At 39.9% G+C, this 16,950-nt stretch overlaps 2 protein-coding genes across 2 annotated transcripts; one reads left to right on the forward strand and one right to left on the reverse strand.

The window, feature by feature from the left end:
* Positions 1-404: 404 nt before the first annotated feature.
* Positions 405-4,041, reverse strand: LOC110104339. The gene is made up of 11 exons (XM_020833399.2): positions 3,704-4,041; positions 3,545-3,619; positions 3,295-3,465; positions 3,072-3,203; positions 2,749-2,922; positions 2,487-2,663; positions 2,155-2,400; positions 1,799-2,044; positions 1,419-1,664; positions 779-1,282; positions 405-684 (listed from the first exon to the last, which is right to left on the reverse strand). The coding sequence occupies exons 1-11, from the start codon at positions 3,966-3,968 to the stop codon at positions 590-592; spliced, it is 2,331 nt and encodes a 776-aa protein (XP_020689058.1). The 5' UTR covers positions 3,969-4,041; the 3' UTR covers positions 405-589.
* A 7,962-nt stretch (positions 4,042-12,003) lies between these two features.
* LOC114581189 (uncharacterized mitochondrial protein AtMg00810-like) lies at positions 12,004-13,677 on the forward strand. The gene has a single exon (XM_028700790.1). It carries the CDS (start codon positions 12,253-12,255, stop codon positions 13,516-13,518), a length of 1,266 nt encoding a protein of 421 aa, XP_028556623.1. The 5' UTR covers positions 12,004-12,252; the 3' UTR covers positions 13,519-13,677.
* The last annotated feature ends 3,273 nt before the right edge of the window (positions 13,678-16,950 follow it).

Consider the following 16,950-nt stretch of genomic DNA (forward strand, 5'->3'; position numbering starts at 1 on the left):
TCTTCACGTGACAAGACTACTAAAATATCTGATCGTCCTAAATTTTAAGTACGAGTCAGCTTCTTGTATTTCAAGCAAACACTAGTGCAACTCTTTCAACTGGGTGTGACCCCATGATTTTTTCCCTTTCAGGATTTTTAACGTAAAAATCCTAGTGTTTCTATTTCTCTCATGCTTGTGTGCTAGATCTGTAAAATATTGAGACAAAATTTTTTAACTCTATCATCGTGTATATTCTAGTCCGCTACCATTATATTTTTAACTGAGTAGCAATTATTAAGCATCGGAATATGAATGAGGTACTCTCCTCAACCAAACATCTGCATTTAGGCAATACATGTATTCTAAAAAAACAAAATGAAGAACAAATTATTCTAGGAAAAAGGAATACTAATACACGCGAATTATTTATCTAAAGTAAAATACACATCATTTCATAACGGCTACGCGAATCAAACAGGTCAACCAGAACAATGGAAATAAATAAATGCGAAATCCAATCCCCTAAGAACAAACAAGTAAACCCCAAAAAAAGGAAAACAACTGTGCATTCTCCAACGTAGCATTCTGTGAATCTGTCCTGGTTTCATCAGTGAAACGAAGTTGGCAGCTCCTCACTAGATCTTTTCTCCTGGCTGATTGCTTCAGCTGGTCGACCATGGAAACCACCGTCCTCCTCTATCACTGCCACGTAAAAGGAGCGTGAAATGGATAAAGTAATATAATTTTGCAGTTGATCATCCAAAATTCAAATGGACAGTAGATTGCTAAGACTCACCTTTCCTTTGGGCTTCCGTGGCCGGAGACTTGGGAGAACCGCCACCACCGCCGAGAAAAGAAGTAACAGTCTCTCTTATCCTCCCCACCACGCCCACCCCACTTCCAGCATCATCGGAGCCCGTTTTCACCGGCGGCGGTAACTCCACTGCCTCATTCTTCCTTTTCTGTCCGGCCTCCGTTATCAACTCTGAAAGAGCCTTCTCGTCCTCTCCTGGTGTCAGTTTCTCTGTAATGTAATCCTTAATTGAAATCCCCTTACCCTGTTTCTCCACCGCTTCATCTTCGCCTTCCTTTTTAGCATCGGGCTTGACCTTGGAAATCACCGCCGTCCCTGCATCGGACACTATTCCATACACCTTGGAAGCTGCCGATGAGACCATGCCGGTGTAGCTGCTGTTTTGGTCTTTGAGAGGCTCTGTTTCTCCTCTGTCGTTTTGCGAGGAGATGGTCAGCCCCTCCGGCGAGCGGCTGAGCTCTGGCGACACGTCAACCTCTGTTCCACCTGTCCAACCACGTAAGCGTTTAATGAAGAATGGCAGTTTAAAGACTTGCATTAGGTGATTAAAATCCCTATAATCATTTATTTATTTAGAAACAGAGCTTCTCCGTATTATACTCCCGACCGAAAGTCCCATTACCCTGTTTCTCCACCGCTTTATCTTCTCCTCCTGCATTTCTAGCATCAGGTTTCACCTTCGAAATCACCGCCGTCCCTGCATCGGCCATTTTTTCGTACACCTTGGATGCTGCCGAAGTGACCATGCCGGTGTAGCTGCTGTTTTTGTCTTTGGGAAGCTGTGTTTCTCCTCCGTCGTTATGGGAGGAGACAGTCGTCGCCTCCAGGGAGCGGCTGAGCTCCGGCGATTCCTCATCCTTTTCTCCAACTGTACAACCAAACGGTTAATGAAAAATGGCAAGCTAAAGACTTTTAAGTGTTTAAAATCCCTCTAATTGTTTATTTGTTTAGAAACAGTGCTTCTCCGTTATATACTCCTCATTGAACTTTTAAGCCCCTTACCCTTTTTCTCTACCGCTTCGTCTGCACTTTCCTCGTTTCTGCTATCAGGTTTCACCTTTGAGATCACCGCCGTCCCTGCATCGGCCATTTTTCCGTACACCGTGGATGCTGCCGACGAAATCATTCCGGTGTAGCTGCTGTTTTGGTCTTTGGGAAGCTTTGTTTCCCCTCCGTCGTTTTTGGAGGAGACAGTCAAGGCCTCCATGGAGCGGCTGAGCTCCGGCGACACGTCAACCTCTTCTCCACCTGTCCAACCACATAAGTTTAATGAAGAATGGCAGCCTAAAGATTTAGGTTCATCCCTATAATTGTCATTTCTATAGAAACAAAGCTTCTCCGTGTTATAAGTCCCTTACTCTGCTTCTCCGGCGCTTCATTATGGCCTCCCTCTTTTCTAGCACCAGGTTTCACCTTTGAGATCACCGCCGACCCTGCATCGGCCATTTTCTCATACACCTTCGATGCTGCCGAAGAGACCATGCCGGTGTAGCTGCTGCTTTTGTCTTTCGAAAGCTCTGTTTCTCCTCCGTCGTTTTGAGTGGAAAGGGCCATGGCCTCCAGGGACCGGCTAAGCTCCGGCGAAACCTCCATCTCTTCTCCACCTGTCCAACCACGAAATCGTATAATCAAAGTGACGCTTTTTCAAAAGTTTTAAAATTAAAAAATAAGAACATATAGAATGAAAAACCTCGGCTCTGTTCTTTTTGGGAGTTCAGTTCAGCTTCGGTTTTGGGCGCAGCTGGATCCTCAACCAACTCCATGTTGATCACACCCAAATCATCGCCAACTCCCTCAGCACTTTCTGCTACTCCTCCAGACAAGTCATTCAATCCAGCTCTCGAACCAGTTTTTGGGCTCAAATTTACTGCCACAGCCATGTAAATTAGGCCAAAACAGAGCAACTTAAAGATATCTACCAACATTTACTTTTAAGCAATTAAATGGCAAACCTCGACCCTGTTCAGTTCTCGTATTTAGTTCATCATCTGTCCTGGGCTCGGCTGGGTCCTGAACAAAATCCTTCGTATTCAAACCAAAGCCATTGTCAACTCCTGTAGCAGCTTCTCCTCCTCTCCTCACTTCATTTGCTCCAGTTCTGGCACCTGTAACTGGATTCTCATTCACTGCAATAGCCATATTAAAAAAAAATTATAAATTTGCATTGGGATTGCCACAGTTGGGATGAACAAAATTGCACCGCATATATTCAACATAATTTAAATCATATATTCTACTAAAATTATGACATATTAAATGAAAATTCCTGGATTACGTTGCAGGGCTGGATCCTCAACAGAGTCTTCCTTGATCACACCCAAACTATCGCCTCCCTCAGCACCTTCTCCTCCACCTCCTCTCAGCTCGTCGGCTGTAGATCTCAAACCTGTAGCTGGACTCTCATAAGCTGCCACAGCCATGTAAATTTGCTTAGATAGAGCCACTTAAAACTATATAAAACTTAATATTGAAAAATAATAACATGTTTAAATGGTAACCTCGACTCTGTTCAATTCCCGAATTCGCTTCAGCTTCAGTCCCGGGAAGGGCTAAATCCCCAACAAACTTCTCCGTCATCAAACCCAACCCATTACCACCTCTCTCTGCAACTTTTCCTCCCGAAATTTCATTTGCTCCAGTTCTCAAACCAGTAGCTGGACTCTCATATTCTGTCACAGCAATATATTAAATTAAAACAGAGCAATTGCAAATAAAAGTTAAAATATAATTACAAGTTAAACGGCAAACCTCGAGTCTGTTCAAATCCCCTGTTTGTTTCTGGATCAAACCTGGGCTTGGCTTGATTCTCATTAACACCAGCAGCTGAACGCCCACACCATCAAAGCCATGTAAGGTTATTTAAAACAGAGAGAGTAAAAGATATACATATATGAACAGAGTACGCACTTGGGAAACCATGGATTGCGGGGTCTGTATTTATCTCCTCCTCCTCCTCAAATTCCTCGTCCCCTTCATCCAAGTCGCCGCGCTGGGCATGATCATCGTCGTCGCCTCCGTTGCCATGGCCGGGGGTTTTCTTCCTGATGACTTTCTTTATCTTCTTCACCTTGTCCATAACTTTCTTCAACACAGGCTTCTTCTCGTGGTGTTCTTCTTCTTGCTCACTGGATCGGAATGGGGTGGTGCTCGACGGTGCTGTGACTGGATCCATATCTCAGCTATGAAGAATTACAAGAATTACGAGAAATAGAATTGTGGAATTTAGTTTGATGCAGGTAGAAAACTATAGGGAGGAGCTGGTTATAATGGTGAAGGCTGGGCTTTAGAAATAACCAGATTCGCAAAGGGGTATAGATTTTGGCTTTTAGCTTAGAGGCCACGTATTGGATAACGTGTAGTAAGGGGGTTGGAGCAGCAATGCATGTTGGCCACGTCACAGGCCAAATGGGCAAATATTTTTTAATGTTGTTGGACAGCTAGCTATTCTTAGGAAACTCACCGAATGTGCTTTTAAAGGTTTCTGGGTTGGGGATACCAGAAGTTATTACATCCGGTCAAAAATTGAACCGTCCGAATATATAACGAGCAATACCGAGTTTTTGATGATGTGGCGCGTGGTTATTGGCCTCTGAACGCGTTCGGTTGACCGAACGTAATAATTGCTATGAGGATAGGGGTGACAATGTTTGATCCGAAAATTCAAAATTGATCTTGGTCACCCCTCAACCACAACGCTCTCTAGCTTGTGCCCACGACTGCACCAACGTTCGACTGCACACACTCAACCCCTCCCTTACAGACTCGTCCACAGGTTCTTCCCCCCCCCCCCATCCCTTTTGTTTGCATGCGCTTGTGCATGCCCACATCAGCTTGCGTCTCCCTGCCTTGCAAGTTAACAATCCAGGTTTATATTTCTGACCCGTTCGTATGATCGGGTCTGCTCAATTGAAGGCGGATCAATTTTGGATTGGACACGAACCGAAAACCATTTTAACCACCCTAGTTGTGAGCAACAAAATTATTATATTATGATGATTTAATTGGTTATTTAATGAAAAAGAATGTATATTTTTCACATACACAATATATATTACCTTACTCTTATATGATATGTTGTAGCTCTAAAATATTTATATAATATTGATGTATCATTTGTATTACTAATTTTCAAAGTTAAATACTGAATCATCTGTACTATAATAAGACTTTAATTTCAATAAATTGGTTATCGAATTGAATGTTTTGATAAATGAGCCAAACGACACTAAAGTGGTTCAATCCGAAACTAAATGTCCCCTAAATCAAACACATGAAAGTATGCTTGAAAACTATGACGTTGACCAAACATTCTTCATATATGTTTATAGTCTAATGGAGCCGAACAAAATAATCATTCAATTCTTAAATCATTAATGAATTTAAATACTAAATTAGATATTTATAATCAAAGAATTTAATATGATTATGCAGTGGAATATTATGATTTTTTTTAATATACCAAGATCTCACTTTAAAAAATATTATAAATAAATATTCATTCTCCACATGAAAAGGTAATCAATATTCAAGATTGGAAAGAGTTTAGAGTTATGAAGAAGTCAAGACCTCTACTCAATGTTCAACATCGACAATCACCTCTATCCAACGCCTTTGTTAGATTGTCATCACTGGACGGTTATCACCCGATCACTTAATAATCATCGTCTAACTGTTGTCATTTAACTGACATAGTTCATTCACTATCATTCAATCATTGCAATCCTATTGTTATAGCTTGACCACCAACACCTAATCACTGTCATTCGACCATTGTTGCTCAATTGATCTCGTATGATTATCATCATCATCATAATAATCATCTATCTACTATTTATCTCACAATCTCTGTTATAACTAAACGAGACCAATCAATAACTCTCAATTTTATGACCCCAACTTTCTAAGATGCAGAGAAGAACATATCACTACCAATGATTTTTCTCTTTCTAAAATTTTCACATAAGAACTCTATTGTCTCGTACTTTTTTCTCTTCTATCTTGTGTAATAAATCTTTGTGTAAAGTAAGCATATAAATTCTCTATTTTTATGAATTTGTTAGCACACAACAAATATGATTTTTTAATAGATGGTGCTCAATATAATAATTTTTTTGGGGATTTAAATACATAGCCCTCAAAATGATCTCAATTATAAATTTAATACCAAAATTTCAATATTTATATAATATAATATCTTAATTCTATTAATGTCTTATCGTATTGAGCTATGTTTTAACTCTCTTATGCTTCATCAAAGAGGGTTTTGAAGATAGAGGTCGGAGTAGTAAAAAAAAATGATTAGTTTTACTAACACTTGCCCTAGCAAGCTCCTCTGTGACTTTTTTATGCACTTGTCGAGGAGGATTTACAGAATTAAAGATAGTCTTACGATGTGTTGCATCACATAGGTATTGACGGCGTGCAAATGTAGCGATGAACTAGCATTGTTTTATGCAAATGAATTCACGACATGATATAGATGGCATATGAAGTTTTGAAAGTTAAGTTATATTTTTGTTGATATTTAATACTTTAATTATTATGAAAGTATATAATGAATTTTAGGGGTTAAATGTGTAAATTAAAATATTTTATTGCTAATGTTTTATTATATATGTACACAATGTTGGATCTTAAATTGTCCATAAGTGATTTTTGAACTTTGCTTATAAATTTGGGCAAAGCATAAAAGAGAAAAGTTGAGAGAAAATAGAACTTAGAGAGAGAGACTCTAAAATTTCATTAGATTGTATGAAAGCATAAGATTAATGTGCCATAATTTGTCAAGCTTATCTTCCAATCCATTATTTATAGATTTAGAATGGGGTGCACAAACATAGCAAATATTACATTTGAATAAGAGGAGTAAAATTATATTGCAAGTCTGAATAATATTTATTGCAAAAGTAAATAAATCTACCCAATCTGTGGTTGTCTTATCAGAGCCCTGCATTGGGTACCCATACCCATACCCACCCATACCCATTGGGTATGGGTGGGTATGGGTACGCTCATGACCTTGTGGGTGGGTATGGGTGGGTACTAAACATCGAGGGATAAATCGATTTACATTGCTATTCATTGTATATCTTACTTATACTATTGCAATCATCACTAAGTATTGTTTAGCACTTAACCACGCTACGAGTATGATAAATTTTGATATGCAACTTGAAAGTTTGTCATCATAGCAAATGACAACAAGCCTCAAGGCCAATCCGTCCGTGGCAGACTGTGTTCAAAAAACATGGAAAGTGGGTGGGTATAGGTGGGTACGAAATTCCGAAAGTCAACATGTGTGGGTGTGGGTGGGCGAAGCCCATCCGAGTAAAACATGGGTACCCAATGGGTACCCAACTAGGACCTCATGTAGGGCTTTGTTGTCTAATCAAGTGAATTACTTACTCTAGATGAGCTCTAGATAAAGTACGAGATCTTTGTGAATAATGCTTTTATGCTAAAGTCTTCAATGATGGTGTGAATGCGAGATAACGGCAAGTTTCTTTCCTACACAATGTGTAGAGGGAGTTTTGAGATTTCCCTGGATCAATCTGTTTTACTATTGAGGGTTTTTTTTTGTAAGATTGAGATTTTGTTTGGGACAGTTTTTTTATTGCTTATTAAAATCACTTTTTAAGTATAAAAATTTTTAATTTTTTTATTGAAAAACTGTTTTAAGAAGAAGTAAGAAAGGTGTCCCAAACGAAGCCTAAATATGATAAGAAATGATGTAACGATTGCAAATCTGAGACAAGTTTATGGCATTTAACATCTTCAAGTTTGAGATGTGTAAGACATTTGATGACTTCACCTCTACAAGATGGATTTAAAGTTTTATTTTGGACAGCTTTTGTACTACCTTCAATGGTATCTTTTTAGCACAAAAAAATCTTGAAACCAACCAAAAAAACTGTGCTAAAAAACTGTCCCAAACAGAACCTAAAATCACTTTCTAATTTGATTAACTCATCTAAATTGATCATGAACATATATGCAATATTTTTATTACATAAGATATGATATTTTTTATACCATATAGTTTCTACTAAGAATTTACAATCATAAAAAGAGTTTTAATATAAGAAAAGAATAATTGAACAATAACAAGATGATAACTTTAATATTTATTAAGCATGATAAGAAGTCCTCACTGAGTTTAATAATGAAGATAATGCTACTAAAGAATCCAATCTGTAGGCCAGTCAAAATACTAAAAATCATAGATGATAAGCTTTTCATAAATCCTGTGCATGCATATCCTATAACCCTACCGAGTGCTTAAATTTTTTTAAAAAAAATCAGTGACAAAGAAGGAGCATGACACCTGTTAACTATATATTAAAAAAAAAAAAAAAAATCTCATTTTGTCAACCGTTTTTTGTTCTCGGTTAATTCCTTAAGCCACCCTCACCGACTAGATTAATATATTCAGTTGCTACAGAAACAAATGCAAGCTGTAGTTCTAATCTTGTAGTGCAGCCCACTTTGATCTTGTTGTGTATTGTTCCTAGATTTAAGATTGCTTTTTATATATGTTTTTTGTATGGCATGTATGGCCATTTGTGTAGCTATTTGTATAGCTTTAGAAGTCTATTAATAGAAGTCTTTAGGTTGTAATAAGTGGCCAAGAAAGAAATAAAGTTTACAGAGTTTTTGTCTCTCTCTCTTCCTCTCTCCCTCCTTCTCTCTCGAGATCCGGTGGAAGTGCTTCTTCCTCAAGTGAAGGATCTTACACATCTATTGGTTGGAAATTTAGACTATCAACTAAGAAATCTTGAATTTGAATATTGCGTATGTGTTGCTTATGTGAGTTCATATTTAATTAGCTCAGAAGTCACAACAAAAGTTCAATATTGCATTTTGTCTTATTTTTGTTTTTTTTTATAATTTTTTATAATTTTTATAATTTTCCCCCGACGGCATAACAATTTTTCCTCTTTAATAAGATGTTTTGTTGGTTTCATGAGCATTGTGCTAGTGTGAAATTAGGATATATACTTGATATCAAATATTAAGTTGGAGTTGTTATATATTGTATTAGGCTGTCCTTCAATTGATTCACATCATAACTCACTAATGAAATTATTTAGCTTGAGCAATTAATTCTTTGTTTCACACTTCAACTTCAAATGAATGTTTTTTTCTTGCCTTGAAATATTTGCAGTAGTGCCTGTGGTCATTTTCTTAGCTTTTTTTTTTTTTTTGAACCATTTACACAATTAGCTTCTTTGAAAGGATTTCTGCATTGAATGAAAAAAAGATAACTATCAAAAGATTGCATAATGATTCTAAACAACCAGCAAACCTATCACCATCGTCATGACTCAATTCCATAAAAACACATCAATACCCTACAAGCAGGAGGGTTCAACGACATTGTCAAAGATCCATTCCACATTCAATATGTCAACTGCGACCAGAACGATTTGACATGTATTAAAGAATAACGACGATATATATCTAAGTGTATCCAAGTAAAAGCCCTCGTACATGCACCGTAATTTGTATACATATAGGTACACATAAGGGCATATATAATAATAATAATAATAAAACACCTGCATTGACCCCGACTAGCGTGTTATGGGTATACACGTGACGTCTAGGGATGCTGCGCGGGTCAATAAGTGAATTCAAGTTCGAACCCAATCCTTATATGCGGATCAATAGGAGTCGACAGGGTTCGAGCCATCAAATAAATATACGGTTGTGGCGACCGATATATTTATTTTTATACATTCATATTAGGTATTCAAGTCCTTTAATAAATAAAATTCATTAACAAAGGCATAAAGCCTACGAAGCCTGATCCTCTGTCGACAGCCAGACAAAGTCGACAAGGTTCAAGCTACAAATGAAAATGACCCCAAAAATCCAAACATATTTTTGATCTATTTGTCGTTCCATCCGCAAATAACACTCCTACTTCTTATACCGAAGCATCAAAACACGATCACGGGCGTGCAGCCATGTCCAATGAATATCTAGCCTTATAAAAATAAGGAACTTGATTTTTAGTTCTCGCCCCTCACGACAAACCCATTCGGGGCAGTAAATGGACAGTCAAGATAAAGCTCCACCCAAACGACAAAGTCGCTCGTTACAAGGCTCGTCTCGTCGCACAAGGATGCTCTCAGGAATTTGGTGTCAACTTCACCAAAACTTTTAGTCCGGTGGCCAAAATGGTTACAATTCGTATGCTCCTCACCATCGCTCTACATCACAAATGGCCAGTCACTCAACTCGATGTCTCAAACGCCTTCCTCCATGGCGACTTGCACGATGAAGTCTACATGAAACAACCTCGTGGGTTCGAAGATAACCAATATCTACATTTCGCCTGTAAACTCCACAAATCAATACATGGAACAAAGTAATCTCCAAGACAATGGTTCTAGAAATTTACAACATTTCTTCAACACCTCAGCTTCGAGTTCAGCAAGGCCGACCCCTCCCTTCTTTTTAATCAAGTCGATACTTGCATGTACATTCTTATATAAGTTGACGACATTCTCATCACAGGAAACAATTCTGCCAAAATACAGTCCACTTTGCAACAACCTCACTCCAAATTTAACCTCAAGCTGCTCGGTGACTTCTCACTATTCCTTAGTATCCATGTGATCAAAACAAATATGGCTATTTTTTAAATCAATCACACTACACAAATGAATTACTTCGCCAAGAAGATTTCGCTAACTGTAAACCTTTCAATACACCGGTGCCCACCAAGCAAACTAAACAACTGGACGTCCACCCATACTCTGATCCCTAACTCTTCCGCAAAATCGTCGAATCTCTACAATATCTATCAATCATCAGACCATACATTGCTTTCGCCACCAACTCAATCTTTCAACACATGCATCATCCTCACAACTACAACTACCAAGCACTAAAGCGTCTACTGAGGTATCTCAAAGGAACGCTTGACTTCGGCCTCCCATTAACAATCGGTGATCTACTTCTCTGCAGCTACACTGATGCCGACTGGGCAGCCGATCCCACTGACCGAAAATCAATATATGGATTTTGTACCTTTCTGGGCCACAGTCTAATCTCTTAGTCAGTCAAGAAACAAATGACCGTCGCAAGATCATCAACAGAAGCTGAATACCTATCGCTCTCATCCGGCACCTCGGACATTCTATGGATCCGCCGCCTAGGAGATGAATCCCGCATTAAACAAAATCTTCCAACGACAATCTATTGCAACAACACCTCCGCTATAGCACTAGACAACAACCCCATCTTCCATGCAAGGACAAAACATACTGAGATTGACTATCACTTTATCAGTGGACACATCCAACAGGGCGACATCAACATTGTTTACATCTGCTCCACCGATCAAATCGCTCACATACTCACTAAATCTCTTCCCATTAACCGGTTCAACAACCCAAGGTCCAAATTAACCATTCCATCCCAGAATGATTAATTTGAGACGGGCTGTTAGGGAACTGGCCATGTAAGCAAACCGTTTCATCCTTTGAAAACATAGACACCTTTTGGACATCACAAGAACTCTGCTTCACGCGGCAAACTTACCTTCAAAATTTTGGGCTGAATCTCTTACCACTGCTCACTATCTGATCAATCGTATACCAAGCAAAGCCACTCATCCTCATAGTCCCCACTACCTTCTTCACGGACAACATCCTTCCTATTCGCATCTTCGGACCTTCGGATGCCTATGCTTCCCTTGGCTCAAGCCTTACACCTCAAGCAAGCTGGAGTCACGCTCTCGAGAATGCGTGTTTCTCGGGTATTCCACTACGCACAAAGCATACCGCTGTCTAGACATTCAATCCAACAAAATTTACATATCTAGGCATGTCACTTTTCAAGAAGACATTTTTCCTTTTAAAACCATGCAATCAAACATCATACCATCTTCTCCTTCGTCGTTTCAGTCACCTCTTCTTCTCACTCCAGCATCCACTATAGTTTCCCCTTCCACTATCCCTTCATCTGTCCCTCAAGACCACGTCTATGTTTCACCTCAGCCATCCATGGATTCAACACCGAGAGGTACGTCATCAAATTCTTCACAGCAGCACAGCCTAGCCAATACAGTTCCTCTGCCCAGTCCTCCGGTCAGAACTCATCCCATGCACACAAGGCTCATGTCTGGCATTACTAAACCACGACAGATTCTGGACCTTTCAGCTACAACAACAACGGACGCTACCCCAACCTCTTTCACACAGGCGAATATTCATGCACATTGGCGGTTGGCGATGGCTACCGAGTACGAGGCCCTCACCCAGCAAAGCACATGGTCCCTTGTTCCTCCTCCTCACAACTAGCCGATTATCGGATGCAAATGGACATTCAAAATCAAACGTGACTCGTCCGAAAAAGTATCACAATACAAGGCCCGCCTCGTTGCTCTTGGATGTGCTCAAGAACTCGGTATCAATTACACAGACACGTTTAGTCCCGTCGCAAAAATGACTACGATCCGAGTCTTGATCACCTTAGCTCTACACAACAACTGGTCCATTCTTCAATTAGATGTATCCAACGCCTTTTTACATGGGGATCTTCAAGAAGACGTTTATATGAAACAACCCCAAGGATTCAAGGACCCCATTCATCCGAACTTTGTATGCAAGCTCAACAAATCTATCTATGGCCTGAAACAATCCCCGCGGCAATGGTTCAGCAAAATTACTAGCTCGTTGCGCGCATTCGGCTTCACCTTCAGCAAAGCCGACCCCTCTCTCCTCATTTATACGAAAGATCGGACATCCATATTTGTATTGATCTACGTCGATGACATCTTAGTCACGGGCAATGATAAGTCTACAATTACCTTACTTTTAAAACAGTTACATTCTAGTTTTAAACTCAAACAACTTGGTGATATTTCCCTTTTTTTAGGAATACAGGTAGACAAAACTCCTACGGGATACTTTTTGCATCAACAGCACTATGCCAAACAGCTTCTCCACACAGCCGGGTTCAACAACAGCAAAGCCGCTCTTACACCGATGTCTCTCAAGCAATCCACTGCGATCCACACCCAGGCAAGTTTTTCCGATCCTAAGCTATACCGAAAACTTGCAGGTTCCCTTCAATATCTTTCTATTACTCGTCCCGACATCGCATTCACTACTAATTACATATGTCAACATATGCATGATCCATCGGTTGCCGATTTTCAAACTCTCAAACGCCTGTTAAGGTACATTCAAGGAACCGTTGCTCTTGGCATTCCAATTGATCGTGGAGATCTGCAGCTTCGCGCCTTTGCCGATGCCGACTGGGCCGCGGATCACACAGACAGGCGGTCTATCACCGGGTTCTGCACTTTTTTGGGCAGCACGATCATTTCATGGTCAGCAAAAAAACAAGTGACGGTTGCCAAATCTTCAACTGAAGCTGAGTATCGGGACATCTCTTCGGTCACCTCTGAAGTTATCTGGCTTCGTCGATTGTTGGCCGAACTTCACATTCCTCAGACTGAACCTACTACGCTATATTGTGATAACACATCTGCTATCGCTCTCGCTAACAATCCGGTTTTTCACGCCCGGACAAAGCATATTGAGCTCGACTACCACTTCATTAGCGATCACATCAAAGCCGACGCGATCAAGATTCTCCACATGAGCTCCGCGGAGCAACCAGCCGACATTCTTACAAAACCTCTACCTAAGGACCGATTTCTGTTTTTACGCAGCAAACTAAACATCCGCTACCCAGATGTTTAGTTTGAGGGGGCATGTTAGCCTATGTATACATTACAGCTGGTCCCCATCTTTGGTTCTATTCCTAAGTGCTGTAAAGTCTATGGTGTACGGTCTAGCTTTGTAGTTTATATATACCTCTGCTTAGTCTTGTAATACGACAGATAATTCAATACAATTACATTTCATTTCTTTCTCCCTCGTCTCTCTTTCGTCAGATCCATTTCGTTGTCATGGTATCAGAGCGAATCGCCTAGCGGCACATTTTCTTGCGTTCGTCACAATCTTGATCGTCTCCTTCTTCTTCTTCCTCGGTCGCCTCGTCTCCCATGGCCGATCAAGAATCATCGGCTTCGGCTCAAAGAGAGTCCAGTCTCACCGCGACACTGGAAGAATTCGTGGTTCCCGCTCCCCTCAAATTTCTAATTTCAAATCTCAAGAATCTAGTTCCGACCGTTCTCACCAACGAGAACTACTCTATATGGCGTCACCAAATGCATCAGCATTTTGCTGCAAACGGTTTCAGTGGGCATCTTACAGGATCCAGCTCGTGCCCTCCCACCTCGGCTGCCGATGATCATCGGCTTTGGATTCTCATCGATAGGAATCTCATGTCCGCGCTTCTGTCGACGATTTCTGCTTCGGTGTTGCCTTACGTGATCACGCTGTCCACAGCACACGAAATCTGGTCGGTTCTTGAATCCAGACTGCAACCCACGAATCGATCGAGAGTAATCCAGCTTAAGAACGAATTACATCAGGTTCAAATGAAAGACCGATCAATGCAACAATACTTGACTCAAATCAAGCATATCGTCGACAACATCGCTGCCGCGGGATCCAAGATCGACAATGAAGATATCATCCTCTACACATTGAACGGCCTTCCAACCATCTATAACTCCTTCAAGACAGCGATCAGGACCTCCCTAACGCCTATCTCCCTGGAAGATTTCTATTCTCTTCTTTGTAGTGAAGAGATCAATCTTCAGCATGATCATTCCCAAGAACTCAGTAATCCGTCCGACAACACTGCTCTCTTCACTGGTCGGACCAAGTCCAATCGCGGCCGCTTCACCAGATCTCAATTCAAGAACCAAGGCGTGCGAACCAACCCCAGCAACGATGCTCGCACTCCACGAACTCAATCCTCTGTTCAGCGCCCGATATGTCAAATTTGCGGCAAAACAGGGCATACAGCGCTAGACTGCTGGCATCGCTGCAATCTACAGTACGCTCCTTCCTCCTCGGCGAACCCTCGAGCTCACTACGCACAGCATCAAACTACACCAAATACCACTGAATGGATTTTAGACTCGGGCGCCACCTCTCACATGACTCAAGATTTGTCCAATCTCAGCACCGCGTCTTCCTACAATGGCCATGACTCTGTCTCGGTGGCTAACGGCACTAGCGCCTCAATCCAGCACACTGGTAACGGTCTTCTTCCTCTCCCGGAGACCGCTCGTAAGCTTCGCCTTCAAAACATTTTACACGTTCCGTCAATTTCCCATAATCTTGTTTCAATTTCCAAACTAACTACAGATAACAACATTTCAATTGTCTTTGATGCTAATGGCTTCGTTATTAAGGATTCTCAGGACAACCGGCAACTTCTTCGTGGTCACAAACGTAACGGACTTTACCAGATTAGCTCCTCCTCTACTTCCGGTCCTTCTGCCTTGCACGTTCGGAACAGCTACACGCAGCGGTGGCATGCCCGTCTGGGACATCCGAATCCGCAGATCGTGTCGTCTTTATCAAAATTCATTCCTGATCTACATGTTTTTTCCAATAATACTGATGTCTGTATTTCTTGCAAGTTGTCCAAATGTCATAAAATTCCGTTTACTAATAGCATCACTGTTAGCACAAAACCGTTTCAACTTGTTCATGCCGATGTCTGGGGGCCATCCCCATGTCAGTCTATGAATGGTTTTAGCTACTATGTGATCTTCATTGATGACTTCACGCGATATTCATGGCTGTATTTGATGACTGCAAAATCCGAGACATTTTCAAAATTTAAAATCCTGTGTAATTTAATTCACAATAAATTCAACACCACCATTCAATATTTTCGTTCTGACGGTGGTGGTGAGTTTATTAGCAATCAATTTACCAATTATCTTCAGGAACACGGGATCACTCGTCAGCTCAGCAGTCCTCACACTCCGGAGCAGAACGGCATGGCTGAAAGGAAACATAGACATCTTTTGGATATCACAAGAACTCTGCTTCACGCGGCAAACTTACCTTCAAAATTCTGGGCCGAATCTCTTACCACTGCTCACTATCTGATCAATCGTTAACTTATTGAAGCAAAGAAAGTACGAAAATAAAGGCTGAATTTAACTTTAAACTAAATAATTCTAATATATTTGAGTATATTTTATATTAATTTATTTTAAATGAGCTGACTCTTTGACTAATGAGTCGAATTGAGGCTGATTAAAGCTTGGCTCGTTAGGCCATTAAGCTCGGCTCACGAGTCAATTTGGCTCATTCAGGCTTTGTTTTGGATAGCTTTTGATTTTTATTTTCAAGAAATTTTTGTACTAAAAAATGCTTTAAAAATTTATGAAAACAATCCTAAACAATGCCTTATTACAGCCGGGGGGTTTAGTCCGAAATTTAGAAAAGCCTGCGTCAAGCACTTCCTGCGAGTGATTTCCAAAAAAAAAAACTTGTATGAAATTTGAAATCATATCTTCATAGAGTATATTAATTATTTTATATAATATATCTAAACAGTAAAGTGATTAATTGAATCTCAATATAAAAATTAGCTGAAGCAAAATTAAAGTTAAGTCCCCTTTAAAAATTTCTGGCTTCGCCACTACTTACACAGCCTAACTAGAGAAGGTATGAACATGAAGCTTTAATTTAACCCTCTTAGCTTATTGAAGCGATGATTTTTTTTTATAACACTTTGATAATAGAAAAGAATGGAATTAAAAGCTGAATTTAACTTTATTATAACATAAAAGAAATAAAATATCCTTCTTTTAAGAACACAAATAGCTTGGTCTCATTCAACACTAGAATCTATACACCTTCTATACCATTATTTGCAACCTTTAACTTTCCAATGGTCAAAAATGAATGTTTATGTTTATGGAAGTTTGAGCTCTAAGATGAAAAAGCTAAGGAATTAGCCACTTGGTGAAATGATTTGAGTGAGGAGACCAAGGAAGCCTTTGTGTGGGAACTAAGCCAACATGATTGGGTGTTGAATGGTATTATTAAAGCTTTTGATTTACTGTGTTGGATATAAAATTATGAAGCATTTGGTATAATCTTTATTCAAATACTCTTATTATGTTCTCAATGGGAGTTAAATATTTAAAAGCAACATATTCTTGGCTCTTGTGCCCATTCTATGCATGATGCTTGTAAAGCCAACATAAAACTAAGCTTTTTTTTTTTTGGTAATTAAAAATTTAAATACTGAAA

The sequence above is a fragment of the Dendrobium catenatum genome, unplaced genomic scaffold (genome assembly GCF_001605985.2).
Source record: "Dendrobium catenatum unplaced genomic scaffold, ASM160598v2 fragScaff_scaffold_1593, whole genome shotgun sequence".
NCBI lineage: Eukaryota > Viridiplantae > Streptophyta > Magnoliopsida > Asparagales > Orchidaceae > Dendrobium > Dendrobium catenatum.

Bases quoted from the DNA above. Each gene is read 5' to 3' on its own strand.
- LOC110104339 (XM_020833399.2), bottom strand. From the start codon at position 3,968: ATGGATCCAGTCACAGCACCGTCGAGCACCACCCCATTCCGATCCAGT. The intron at 3,204-3,294 runs GTTACCATTTAA...TGGCTGTGGCAG, and splicing joins GGGAATTGAACAGAGTCGAG to CTTATGAGAGTCCAGCTACA. The intron at 1,665-1,798 runs GTAAGGGGCTTA...TTGGTTGTACAG, and splicing joins CGAAGCGGTAGAGAAAAAGG to TTGGAGAAAAGGATGAGGAA.
- LOC114581189 (XM_028700790.1), top strand. From the start codon at position 12,253: ATGACTACGATCCGAGTCTTGATCACCTTAGCTCTACACAACAACTGG.